This window comes from Triplophysa rosa, linkage group LG11, assembly GCF_024868665.1.
Source record: "Triplophysa rosa linkage group LG11, Trosa_1v2, whole genome shotgun sequence".
Taxonomy (NCBI): Eukaryota; Metazoa; Chordata; class Actinopteri; order Cypriniformes; family Nemacheilidae; genus Triplophysa; species Triplophysa rosa.
The window spans coordinates 23,802,312-23,816,788 of record NC_079900.1 but is presented as its reverse complement, the minus strand read 5'-3'; the positions used below and the strand labels follow the sequence as shown (position 1 = coordinate 23,816,788).

Here is a 14,477-nt window from a genome sequence, read left to right as displayed (position 1 = left end):
ATCGGTGTGTCATTACGAGTACATGAGCTTGGTATCGGGCCGATACCGATACTGGTATTGGTGCATCCCTACCAGCAGCAATACAGTTTGTTAGTGTTTCTACACTAACGTAAAAGGTGATGATATTATGTTTATGGACATGTTTGAAGAATCTTGGAGTATAACCTAAATGCTGAATATGGTAATCAGTTGAATGAATGCGTGTTCGTGTAGCTCTCATTGTAGAGCGTTGGATTGGTGGCTGTCGGTTTGATTCCCCGGAAACACACACTGATAAAAATGTATGCCTAAAGGGATAGATTAGACACAAATGAAAATACTGTCAACATTTATTAACCCCCATGTTGTTCAAACCCTGTATATGACTCTTTATACTGTGAAACACAAGAGAATATATTTTGAGAAATGTCTCAGTGGTTTTGTATATATGCAATGGAAGCCAATGGAGGCTAATGCTGTTTGGTTATCAATGTTCCTCAAAATATTAAGAGTTTATTTCCAAAATAAGATAACTACGTTTTTTATATTTTTCAAAAATCATGTTGTTTTATTGTGCATTCCAATTAATATCAATCAAACTGCAGTTGGTTTGTTTTGATTTAAAGGGATAGTTCACCCAAAAATGAAAATTCTGTCATCATTTACTCATCTTCGAGTTTTTCCAAATGTGTATAAATGTCTCTGTTCTGATGAACACAGAGAAAGATATTTGGAAGAATGCTTATAACCAAACAGATCTCAACACCAACTGACTACCATAGTAGGAAAAATTATTCTGTTTGGTTAAAAGCATTCTTCCAAATATCTTTCTCTGTGTTCATCAGAACAAAGAAATGTATACAGATTTGGAACAACACGAAGGTGAGTAAATGATGATAGAATTTTCATTTTTTGGCTAAGTATCACTTTAAGCCATAATAACAAAACAAAAAAACACAGCTAACTAACACAATAAAAACATGATAACATAATAAAAAACATGATTTCTGATTTTCTTTTAAAACGGTGTATTCTTTTGTGTTCTGCAGAAGAAAGAAAGACCAAGTTTGGAGATTGACATGAGGGTGAGTAAATGATGACAGATTGTTTATGCTGGGGTGAACTGTCTCTTTAAATGCATTGCAAGTCAGCTTGGATGAAACTGAGCATCTGCCAAATGTATAAATGTAAATGTAGCATTACAGTATTTTTAAGGATGAATATTTACAGTCGGTACAACAATTCACATTAAACAAAGCATCCGTTTCGAATAACCCTGGAAACACCACCACCATTCTCCCAAACACTAGTTACAACAGTGAGGAACATGAGCTCATCATCAAACACGTTTTCTCAAGTCATTTAAAAAAAATGTTTAAAGACAGTTCCCATTAAAAACAAAAAATGAAACAAGAAAAATAAAAAAAGACATTCCACAATTACTTTAATTACCATAAAATTACCGATATTTGTTTATTATGAAATAGACACACACACACACGCGCGCGCGCGCACACACGCGCACTCCCTCTCTTCATCAGGGTGAATGTGACAGAAATCACATTATAACACATCGTCCTAACAAACCGATGTCTAATTAACATCCACAAACCAAACAAGGCAACGGAGCCACGGTAAAATATATAAACACTCTATATTTGGATTACGGGTCAGTTAATAATAGATGTCCCGCCGCCTGAGTACGAGTGTGTGGCCGCGTCTCAAAGCCTAGCCAGCCGCCTACATAGACAGCATTACTGGACATCACTGGCGCATTCTGAACATTTATATCAAATATATGATACAAATGTAAAGCTCTGCTCGATTAAACGTACGATTCAAACGTTTAAAGCGCATCTACGCTGTTCGACAATGCTGTTTAGTGAGGAAGCTCACTGGGTTTTGAGACACAGCTAGTGTCCATCTAGAAATAACAACTGCGTGCGAGCATGTCACAGCCACACAAATATTACATAATATCGGCCAAAAGCACGCGGTGTTAAACTACACGTACGCACAGAGAGAGACGATGATGTCGATAACAATGAATCAACTGACATACGCAAGCCTTTAATCGTTTTATGTGTATCAGGACCGCAGCGGTGATCGCGGCTCTCATGGCCTTGAGCTGCAGCCGCCCCCAGACACTCGTATTCGTATTATTCTGCGACATGTACGCAAATCTCCATGAGATATAAGATCGTTTCACCCTAAGATGATATATCTGTCCGTGTGCTGGTAATTAATAGCACGGATGAGATATAAATATCACAGTTATACACAATAAGATTTAACGTTAGCAGCTAGTGTGTGTAGCGCAACTGCGGTCGGGCCTTATGGTCATCACATTAATCGTGCAAAACAACGCAGCGATTATTCGACTTCACGTGTGCGTAATACGCGAGCTGACAATGGCATGTCGATGCAGGGATCGAGGGCAGAGAGATATGAGGAGCGTGAGAGGTGAACGATTGGAAGGTGTTGGAGGAAGTCTGCACTTACCTAGCTTTACTTTCTACGCCATCTTGGATCCACTTGTCAGCCTGAAGCGGTGCATTATGGGTCGATTTTTTCTGCGCACTCCTTCCTGCCACAATCACACACGTACCCCTCTTTGCACGTACTCTACAGTAGCGTTTACCAACCGTTTTGTCATGTGTAAGAAATCAGAAATCTTTTTTCAGGACGTTTTAAAATAGACGTAAAATTACTAAATTGACTCAATATGAACGCATTTTATTTTCTTGTTTTCTTCGCACTCGAACGTCTGTCTACAAACATTACAACATGATTTGTTATTAATTTAATATTATACTATAAAGGCTCATTTAACATTTCGAATTGAATCTCTGTTTTTTATTATATTTATTTCTTATATCCATTTCTTATGCTTCATTCAGATGCACTAACCAGTGAGCCCAGTTTATCAATTATTTATAAGTACTTAAATGATCATTTCTATATTTAAATTAATGATGATAGTTACTCAGAAGGATAGTACGACTATCAGAGAGTTAAAAAACAACATCACACTTAAGCTACGAGTGTTTATTATATTACTGGGCAAATAGTTTTTCGACTGCCATATACTATTGCTAACAAATACTACGCAAGAAGACGCGTATAAAGTTTTAAAAGCATCTCTAATTGGAACTTCACAGGACTTCACCAGTGTGGGTTTGCTTGCAAAAATTGGGTTTGCTTACAAAAAGCTAAAACTCCCCAGCTGCATCCCCAGCTAGTGTTCATTGTGTGCACAGTGGCGGCGCTAATCGGTTGAAGGCGGTACTGCACGATAAAACACTCGTGCGCTGCGCAACACCGCCACGGCGTGTCTTCCCCTCACAAACTTACCATCCCGCGTCACTGCAGCGAACAAAAACGGCAGCTGGACAACACCTCTCAACTCAATAGAGGAGTCTAAACAATGCCATTGACTCCAAGTGCGTCGCGTTTACTTTGAGATCTACCCGCCAAACCAAATAGCCTACGTGGAGCTGGACGGGACGGGTGCGCGGGGCTTCGTTCTAAAGACAAAAGAGCACTGATGCGATTCACTTCAAAGTTTTGACGATTTTAAACATCAGGACGCAGCTGCAGACGTCTGCTTGGCTGGATTTCTGATGCGTTTCTGACGCGTTTCCTTGTGCGTAAAACGCGCCAGTATCTGCAAATTCCGAGAGTGGATTCATTGCAACGATCTGCGCGTCTTTCCGCGAGCGATCACTTTAAACACAAGCGCCAGCGTGTTTCTGTTTCAGTGCACTGATATTTTCCTCCTTTCTTATGACAACTCGTGATTGCGTCCATCAGCGAATGGCTGAATAAATTTAGGTGATCATTGGCACTTGATCTGCTGTGGGAATCACAAGGAGAGGACAATGTTGATGAAGGAATACAGAATATGTATGCCACTCACTGTGGAAGAGGTAAGTTCATGTTTGGTGTTTGATCACACTGTTGGTGAAATGTTGGAAATGTTATGAAACACGTGCGAACATAAGCAATAGACTTGCTCTTGGAGACGCGTCTCGCCGTTTGGCATGGCTTTTATTTTATCCTGTGCATTTAACTCCACGTGCGATTTTCACATTCCCGTGCCTTATACGTTTACTTTGAATCTCAATTTTCGTTTGTGCAACTTTTGTGAGATAAAACGCAGAAAGCTGAAGTGATAACCACATGGTGGTGCTATTCATATTTCCATCAGTGTGGCTGCAGAAGTCACTCCTTATTTATGTGTGGTGGTTTGACATTGTTTAGATGTAGGGAAAACAAGAGGATGGCGATAACGTTGATCAATTGTTTATTACGGTTATTGGATGTTTGAGCTAAATATCTATTTCAGTGTAATTTTAGGGCGAATAAATCTTTGTTTACCTATAGACATGGCCAATAAATTAAATGCACGCTTTGGACTGTAATACAGTGGTTTGTTTGGAGCCATCTCGTGTTATTGAGAGATCGAGAGATAGAGAATGTATTAGGTAAATGGGCTGATCGTTATGCCTTCATTAGGTAAAATATGATGTGAAATTTCTGAATGCTTTAAATCTGTAAAATTGATTCTAAATGTGGAAACTTGGTCTATTTTCAATATCAGTATAGCAGCAAGATGCATAAATCATTTGAAATAGTATACTACCATACTGCTATTTCTGCATTAATACTACAACTGCTTTTGAAGTAAATAAAAAGGTCATGTGACGATGACGTTACATACTACTGTTTTTAATAGGCTTGTTCGACTTGATGCGGCGCCGCAAGATCCGACAGGCGGATGACATCGAAGTACCGCGAGAGCCATTCGAAAAACCATAAAATGTTTGGTTTCGAATCGCTCTCGCGGTACTTTGATGTCATCCGCCTGTCGGATCTTGCGGCGCCGCATCAAGTCGAACAAGCCTATTGTCTAGTCCAAACAGTGTGCACTGTGCGGTATTCATTGAGTAGTTAGCTACATAGTGTCCCATGCCTGTATGTAATTCGACAGGAGATAATCTGATGATGATAAACCTTCATGATATACAAGCCTGTATTTCTGTTGAACACAAACAGTAAATCTTTAAATAATATCCTTGTCACTCCTTTTCATATATTGAAAGTAAATGAGGACTGGGCTGTTGAGCATCAGTCACATGATAGCTTGTGTGCCTAAATGTATTTATTAACTGATAAGTGGACTATTACCCGTTGTTACCGCATCATTGTCAGCGAGTTGAACCAAAGAACAAGTGACTCAGTGAAAAGAGATCTTTTTCTCTTAAAGCAGAGCTGAGGTGAATGTCAATGTTTTCATCAAGTAATATTTTATTCCGATGAATATTAATCCAATTCATGCTCGTTCACTTAAGATTTGGCATTCTTATGCTGGGTTCACACCAAATGCCAATTAAGCGATTTGCGTGTGTAAATTACATACAAAGTCAATGCAAAGACGTGTATAGACGCGAACTCGAGGCAGGCGACTTGAATCTGGCGACGCGATTGCCGCGAACACGCGTGTCAATCTAGTCTTCCACGAAGTTTGAAAATATTTGTCAGATCCCATCACTCACGTGAAAATAACAAACTTTTCCCACGAGTAATAAAGAGCGTGGAACGTGATTGTTCGCGTTTGGTGTGAACCCAGCGTTAGGGGCGATTCACATTTTGCGTCTTTTGCGCGAGCAAGTTTGTTATTTTACATGTAGACACGTGGCAGGCGCGCGCAAGTAGGGAGCGACGCATCTTGATGGAAATAGTTAAACTTTACAGAGTGCCGTGCACGCACCGTGGGTCATTTGACTAGAGAAAGCGGCGTGGCTCGTGTTTTCCGCGCGGTTTTAGACGCATAATGTGAATCGCCGCTAATGGCACATGGCTCATAAAGCTTTTAAGAGTGGCTTTTAGTTCTGCAAAATATTCGTTCTGCATGAGGAAATAATCTAGATTTTTAATAACTTGCTAAATAATGTGATACACAGTATGTGATATGATAATGCTTATTGTAAAGTTTGTAAAATCAAATTGAAATATAATCAAATTGAAATATAATCAAATTGAAATATATTGCAAAACTGATAATATGTATATTATGTACAAAGTATCATTTTTTTGAAGCATAAACACTTTTGAGTTATTTTAAAGCGCTGTAATATGCACATTGCGTGTAGATATAAGGCTGAGTAGGTAACTGCAGAGTATGGGCTTTGAGTGAACCGTTGCGTTCTTCAGCAGTTTCTTTTGCAACCCATCTGCTGACTGACACCACATATGTATTTTGTGGATTAATGCATCATCACAACATCTTTAAGTGTAGAGAAACACCTTAAGTGTGTGTGTGTGTGTGTGTTCATGTTTGTATATCCCGGTGGGGACCTAAACCTGAATACACACCAACACATGGGGACCCGTGGGCAAAAAAGCTAATAAATTGTACAGAACAATATTTTTTACAAATCTAAAAATGCAAAAAGTGTTCTATGATCTTTAGGTTTAGGGATAGGGTTAGGGATAGGGGATAGAATATACAGTTTCTACAGTATAAAAACATTACGCCTATGGACTGTCCCCACGGATAGTAAACCAAAGCTGTGTGTGTGTGTGTGTGTGTGTGTGTGTGGTGCGTGCGTGCGTGCGTGGTGGTGCGTGCGTGTGTGTGTGGTGTGCGTGTGTGTGTTGCGTGTGTGTCGGTGTGTGTGTGTTTGTCAAAGGAACATCATTAAAACAAGCAATAAATTAGTGTGACAAAAAGTTCTTTATGTTTACTTGTCACAGAAATCTGATAATAATATTAACAAATGTTATCACATTTGTGCGCATGGGTGTGTGGTGTTTTAATACGAGGAAACCATCTGCTGAGTTTCTGTGTTGATTGACTTACCTAGCAACAACTGAGACTCTATAGTTGAACAATATTTGATCAATTTAAGAGGAGCGCTGATAGCACGAGTGCAGGTCATGAGACGTCTCGGATGTCTTTAAATAACTAACAATTTGCTTGTGTTGTTCGTTATGGCTGCCAGGAAGGACAGTTTCTTGAGCTTGGGTTTTTGTGTGTAATTGTTTCACATGTGAAGGTCATATACATTTAAGGAAAATGGGTTGCATGCTCGAGAGAGTTAAAGACGTTTAATTGACCTCCTCTCTCCTAGCTTCCGGACTTCATTTACTGTAGACAGTAGGTGTTGCCAAACACATTAGCACACGAGTGAGGTTATTGTGTTTTAAATCGGGAAAATGATGAAAGTGTTTCTCCTGAATGTTTATGTAAAACTCCATTAAGGGTTCGACGTCAACCCATCTGACGTGAAATTCTTGTCAATTACTACACTGTAAACCCCGATAACTCAAGATAACTCGAAAGTTTTGTGGTAATAAGTTCCACAAATGTTTTAAGTTGATAAATCAATTCTTTTGAGTAAAGAACACCAAACACCTAAGTATAGTAAACTCAAAATAATTCATTTTGAATAAACTTGATTTTTCATTTTACATTTACTTGAGTTTCACTTATCAATGTTGTCATGAAGGAACAACAGCCTGTGGCATTATCAATGTAATGCCTTTAGATAAAATTTGAAATGAGTCTGTTTTCCTCCTAAGCAAATGCTCTACTCGTCTGCACAATGGTTACCTCATTAAAATCACTAATGTCCCATAACTCTTTAAATAACAGAATAGAACAGAATACTAAACATGTCTAAGCCTCCTCCCATTGTAATTTTTATATAAATACATAAAATAACACTTTATTTCGAGATTTACTTCCATTATTCAGTCCACACAAAGCATGCTGGGAATCTCTCTGACGTCATTGGAAGATATAATTTATTTTTTTTTAGTTAAGTGACTTATTATTTTTGTGTCCCTGGAACTCAAAATATCAAAATAGTTAAACACACTTAAAAGTTATAAGATAAATGAACTTTTTCACAGTTTTGAGTACAGTTTGCTTATTTTTGTTGAGTAGATTATACTGTTCGGGAATACAGTGTACCAATTCAGATATTTAGAGAAATAAAATCATTTTCTAGTTGATTTTTAACCTGATCAAGTTTGCTGTTCTCTGATGTGTGTCTGTTGAGATCTCTTCTGAAACACTGTAGATGTTTTATATTACTAGTGTCTTTTCTTAAAGATAACAAAATTCTTGAGGAAAGTCAACAGTTGTTCAACTGTAGTGTAATAATTTGTATTCTTCAACTATGAAATAAAAACAGAAATATCTCAGATAGTTGGAATAATGTAGATGGAACTCAAGGTCCTTTTGACAAAAGTCTGAAATCCCTTTCACAATAGGACAGAGCCGGAGGATCTTTATCAAGGGTACAAGGATTCAGGATTACTTTTCACCTGACAAGCGTGGCCTCTGTTTAGTTTTATAGCTTGAGGTTGAATCATATATCCCTCAAGGCGAGCAGCGTTAGTTTGTGATTTACTGTACTTGTAAAGCTGCAGTAACATTTGATTGACACAATGCGAGTCTGATGTGGAAAGCGGCTTTTCACTTTGAATGCCACAAAGTGTTTTCTGTGCCGAGGTACATCAACTGGTGAGAATAAAGAATGTCAAGGGAAAGAAAGAATATCCCACTTCTATTATAGACGGTTTCATCTTAACAACATAAACAAACCCATTCAACAAATTGTTTATTTTATAAAATGAACATACAACAAAATTCAACAAATCGTTTATTTAATAAATAATAAAATTACAGTAAAATAGTAATACACATTAATATTAAAATAAATTAAATTAAATAAAAATAGTTGTGACTAGGGAGGCGTGACGAGAGCCATGGGAGGAGGAAGCGAGGCCGGTGACGCGATTGATAATGAGTGTCAGCTGGGCGCCACACCGGCCTCGTATCTCTCACGGAGGAGATCAGAAGCATAAAAGGCCGAGCGACAGGAGTATACGGAGAGAGAGGACCGGGCCCGGGCATTTAAGTTTTGTTTATGTTCGTGTGGCCGGCAGTCGTCCGTGAGGGGCTGCCGGCCTGTTTTGCTGCTGTTTATTGTTTATTTATTTTTGATTAAAGTCTTTAAATGTTTGCCGGTTCCCTCCTCCTTCCTTCCGTTTTATTGAGCTTATTACAATAGTTATTAGACATTAGCCAAACACAAAGCGGAAGTTAACTGGGGGTCAGGTGCGCACTTCCGATGAAACGGTCTATAATGGATAATTGAGCTGTTCATATAACTTTAATTTAATTTTAAAATAATTGTGCTTCATTTAAGAATGTACAAAATAAGTATATTTGGATGTTTAACAACAGATTGTGTTTTGAGGATTACACTTGAGTTGTGTTCTGTGGCGTCTCCATGGTTTTTCCAAAGTAATGATGAATTTTGTTATTCATTATTAGTTTAAATTATTATATTATCTTACTGTAACTATATCATCTGGACCCATGTAAATTGCACATCAAAATGTATAAAATGCAGATATTTTATAAAAGTAAAATGTCATGACAGTGCCCAATTCTCCGATATATTTTTTCTATGATGAAAGATGGAAGATTTTCGATAATATACAGCCAAGCAGCTACCATTAGGATAAACTGGAATGTTAATGGATGCCTTTTTCCAGTTATTATAGACCTCTTTGATTCCAGCTGTGAATGGGATTTAAAGTTTATTTTGAATGGTTGAATAGACTAATGCATTTCACTGGGGACTAAAACAAATATGCTGAGAGAGTTATTACAGCTCATGCAGATAATTGCTAAAAATAGTCCCATTGTGCATTTGACCGAGGAGAGAGATGACATTTTGTTTCGATGTGGTTTTTAAATACTTCATAATGTAGCTCTGATAGTCCAGAGGCTTTTATGTTCAGTTGCTTTGTTTTATTTTTTTAACAAAAGAATCACAGATTGTGTAAGAGACTTATAGACTTCAGTCATGTAAGCAAACATTTCTGATTTAATTCCATTAGATCAGGCTGTCAGGAGGAATGTACAGAAGACTGAACACAACTCTCTTTTTGTTTTCTGTGCCAATATGTGCACAGCAGGGTGTTTATACTGCTCGAGTCAAATAAACATGTTATTGTTTCCATATTCTATCAACAAAATATATCGGCCTGTGTAACCTGGGTTGTTGGCTGGATATTGTTTTTTAAGTTTGGCAAATTGAGGTTTGGGTTACATAATTTTACAAATATTTGTTTCATGTGGAATTGTAAATCATCTGATATGTTTACTTTCTCTAAGAGCTTTGTATTCTTAATTCAAAGGACTAGAGAGCATAAACATGAGGCATCTGTCAACATTGACCTTGCTATATGTTGTTCTGAACCTGCTGAGTTTCTGTCTTTGACCTTCCTTACCGTCTTCGTGCTGACTTTAGAGGAACTCTCTTCATAAAGTTACTGTATGCGCGTGTGGGGCACAAAGCTTATGTAAAATGCTTTTGCATTTGTGGAATCGTAGTTCAAGAACGTTTAGCCGGAACGTAGTATGTGCTTTTTGTCATGTTCGCACCACAGGAACTGAGAATGGTTTTAATTCATAAACTCATGAGTAATCTGCGATAAAATAAGCCCATTGCCATTTCCTGGAACTACAGGTAGCACGTATGCACTATTCTACACCATTTTGTAGTATAAATAGTGTGAGTAGTGCATTCACATTGAAAATTCTCAAAAAAGAAGTGCACTTTAAGAACCCGGTTGATGATGATTTAGCGGCTGTGTTAGAAATCTGAAATGGAGAGAAAACATTCTGCTTGCTTGGTACATTTTTTGTGATTAAACCAAACTTTAAAGTCTTCGGCCAAAGTTTAAATCTTGATTTGTTGTTTCCCCTCGTTTACGCATTATGTCCGTCTGCGGTCTTTTGCGGCTGTTTAAACTCATTCGACCACAAGATCGTCTACTTTCCTAGGAAAAGGCTAAAAGCTAAATATAACTAAATACGCCGTTATGAGCAGCAGGCGTATTATAGGTGTAATATGAGTGATATTTTTTATTTTTGTTTTAACTTAGATTATGACCATTTGACTAATAGCAGCGTCTGCCAACAAACAGAAACAAAAAACATGCTTCAGAACAGTTTGAGAAGGTGCTTAAAGTTTTGAGCAATGTGTTATTACTATTTATTACACGGCTCATTTGAATGCTTGATTCTGATTGGCCAGTCGCAACATTCCAAGGGTTGTTATTTTCAAATAACAACCGCTCAAAACTAATAACACCCTGTAACCTGGATGCTGCAAATCATTTTGAGAGGTGCAGTTTAATATTACACAAAAATGAATTATAAATATGTATTTTAATAATATATATGACATTATATTTACAAATGATTAAACCAATTTGCCTGTTTGTGATGTTTGAACGTCGTTTCTTACTTTAAAACCAAAACTAAATGGCTTTTCCTCACGGAAGGTCTGCATTCGATAAAAATGAGCTAATAAAATATTTCAAATTCACATTTTATGTCCAGTTTTTTTCTCACGTGGCAAGTAGCCGTGTAATAAGCGGGATAATGTACAAGCAGCCGGTTGTTATCGCGAAATAAGCCCCTTCAGTGTGATACAAGACCCTCCGCTTCGGGTCCTGATCACACTGTCGGGGCTTATTTCTGCGATAACAACCGGCTGCCTGTACATTATCCCTTATGAATTCGACTGCTATCTTGTACCCTGCAATAAACACTTACTCAATCTATCTCAATCAAGTGCACTGATTTGAAGAGACATGTCTTCAATAAATTTTTAATTTAAGCAATATTCTGTATCACTTTTATTACTTAATTAGATTGTATGAGATGAAGGTGGAAAAAAGAAAATCGGCCAAACATATCGGCCAAAAAATCGGCCTGATATATTACTTCTGGCATGGACCAGAGAAAACCCATATCGGTCGACCTCTACTGCAGACTGGCACAGACTTTCTGCAACAAGTCCAGACTGAAAATCTGGGCAAAATCTGAGCAAAAGTCTTGTAGTATATTTTAGCCTTTACGTATCGGAAAGGAGGCGGGGCTAAACTCTCCTGCAGAGTGATAACGCTTCAATCTGATGATGACCAAAGTATTGCGGATGAAAACTACTTTAATTGTACAATGTACAAGTTGAATTTTATTCACACGCATTATGACCTGCAATTGACGTCATTTTTGCTCGTCGGGGAAACCGATTTACTAAACTGTTTTATACTAACCTGTTTTGAAGTATTTCATTTGGGACGATACTACCCTTCTAAAATTCAAACACTAGATCGTTGAGTGCATAGTGCAGTTTAAGTGCACAGTATGTCATTTAGGACACAGCTTACATGTACTGTATAAATCATACTTCTTCTGTTGCCTGTATTTGGAGTTTCTGCGAGAGAGCGCCCTCTGGCTTTTAACCGTAATTCATTGAGAAACTGAGTATAAGAATTGCACGATACACTGTAAACCCGAATGTTCAAAGAAATTAAACAGTTTAAGTAGTGTAAACTTAATTTTATATAAAAAAATTCCTAACTTAAATGTTTTGAGTTCCTGTAACTAATTCTTACTTTTGAGTTAGTTTAACTTAATTTCAACAAGTTAATTCAAGATGATTTGTTGAGAATGAAATTCAGTTCCCAGCATGCTTTGCGTGAGACTGCATTAGGAAAGTAAATTTTGAAATGAAGTGTTATTTTATGAGTTTTTAGAAAGGAAAAAGCCTTGTTAATGATGAATGTTCAATTGTCTTGGATATTTAGAAGAGTTTGTTGTGTTTTTGACTTTTGGGGTTACCATCGTTCAGAAGAGTGGTGCTTATGCTTAGGTTGTGGGAGGTGCAATAGCAGTCGTGTGCGTGTGCGTGTGCGTGTTGCATCACTCTCTGTGAAGGCTGTTTGTTAATTCTTGATGCAGCTGAACTGTTTAGGTTGTCTTAAGACCTTTCATTTATTTAGCTGTAAATAAAAAAAGTTACTTTGCTAAATGTTCAAAATTAAAAGGAGTCAACAACAGTACAATAAACTCAAAACTGACTAGTTTTGCTTACTTAAAATTGTTCAAAATTAAAAGGAGTCAACAACAGTACAAAAACTCAAAACTTATTCCCAACTTATTCCCAGCCCTACACTGTAAACCCGAATAAGTTGGGAAAACTAAAAAAATTTGAGGTAATCAGTTGTACTGTTGTTGACTCCTTTTAATTTTGAACAATTTTAAGTAAGCAAAACTAGTAAGTTTTGAGTTTGTTGTACTGTTGTTGACTCCTTTTAATTTTGAACATTTAGCAAAGTTACTTTTTTTATTTACAGCTAAATAAATGAAAGGTCTTAAGACAACCTAAACAGTTCAGCTGCATCAACAATTAACAAACAGCCTTCACAGAGAGTGATGCAACACGCACGCACGCACGCACGCACGCACGCACGCACGCACACACACACACACACACACACGACTGCTATTGCACCTCCCACAACCTAAGCATAAGCACCACTCTTCTGAACGATGGTAACCCCAAAAGTCAAAAACACAACAAACTCTTCTAAATATCCAAGATAATTGAACATTCATCATTAACAAGGCTTTTTCCTTTCTAAAAACTCATAAATTAACACTTCATTTCAAAATTTACTTTCCTAATGCAGTCTCACGCAAAGCATGCTGGGAACTGAATTTCATTCTCAACAAATCATCTTGAATTAACTTGTTGAAATTAAGTTAAACTAACTCAAAAGTAAGAATTAGTTACAGGAACTCAAAACATTTAAGTTAGGAATTTTTTTTATATAAAATTAAGTTTACACTACTTAAACTGTTTAATTTCTTTGAACATTCGGGTTTACAGTGTAGCTCAGATCATGTCATCCTTGCTGGTTGTGTAACTACCAGGTTGTGCATTGTATCCATTTAAGTTGGCAAGCGTGTGTTTCGTTGTATTTAAAAATGTGTTTCGATTTTATGTCGTGTACTGTAAACTCCCCTTTAGCGTGCTGTATTTTTGACATGTACAATGAAAGTGAATGGTGACTCACTCTAAAAGTTTTTTCACTGAAGAAATAACACAAAGGAAAAGTTATCCACGTTCATTTTTAAAAAGTTATCCTTATTCATTTGTTGCAAGAGCATAACAATGAGTAAATTATGAATTTCTGGCATAGTGGGGAGTGATGGGACGGTATTGATAGACTGTCTAATGTTTGCAGCAAACGCTTTGCTGCCACTGGAACTGTGGGCATGACATCTGAGGCTGAGACTAGGTTTCAGGTTGTGACTTCATTATTGTTTTTCTAATAATTGTACAAATTCATTTGAATGAATTAATGGTTATTGGTCACGTTTCCCTTGAGATAAGGTTGGATTTTGCATGTCACCAAAAGTGAACCTGTATGTGAGTGAGAACACCACACCAACTGAAGATGAATTTTATAGAAGATTTTTTTTCTCAGCTATTTGAACCCGGCCCTTACAGTAAATTGAAGGTCAGATAGGTAGACAGCGGGCTGTTGTTGATGTATTATGAAATAGCTCCCGCTGAAGTCAATGTTGAGGTTGTTTGGAGGCTGACACATCA

At 37.3% G+C, this 14,477-nt stretch overlaps 2 protein-coding genes across 4 annotated transcripts in view; one reads left to right on the top strand and one right to left on the bottom strand.

The window, feature by feature from the left end:
* Positions 1-2,607, bottom strand: part of helz (helicase with zinc finger) — a 59,993-nt gene extending 57,386 nt beyond the window's left edge. For 2 of the 3 annotated variants that reach the window (XM_057345384.1, XM_057345387.1), the window contains exon 1: positions 2,482-2,607. The gene's annotated coding sequence lies outside the window, so the exon portion shown is untranslated. The remainder of the gene's footprint in view (positions 1-2,481) is intronic. The other variant, XM_057345386.1, reaches the window with a different exon arrangement.
* Positions 2,608-3,279: 672 nt separating this feature from the next.
* Positions 3,280-14,477, top strand: part of pitpnc1a (phosphatidylinositol transfer protein cytoplasmic 1a) — an 82,584-nt gene continuing 71,386 nt past the window's right edge. Inside the window, exon 1 of the mRNA XM_057345683.1 lies at positions 3,280-3,908. Coding sequence (XP_057201666.1) covers positions 3,861-3,908 — 48 coding nt within the window. The 5' untranslated portion in view covers positions 3,280-3,860. The remainder of the gene's footprint in view (positions 3,909-14,477) is intronic.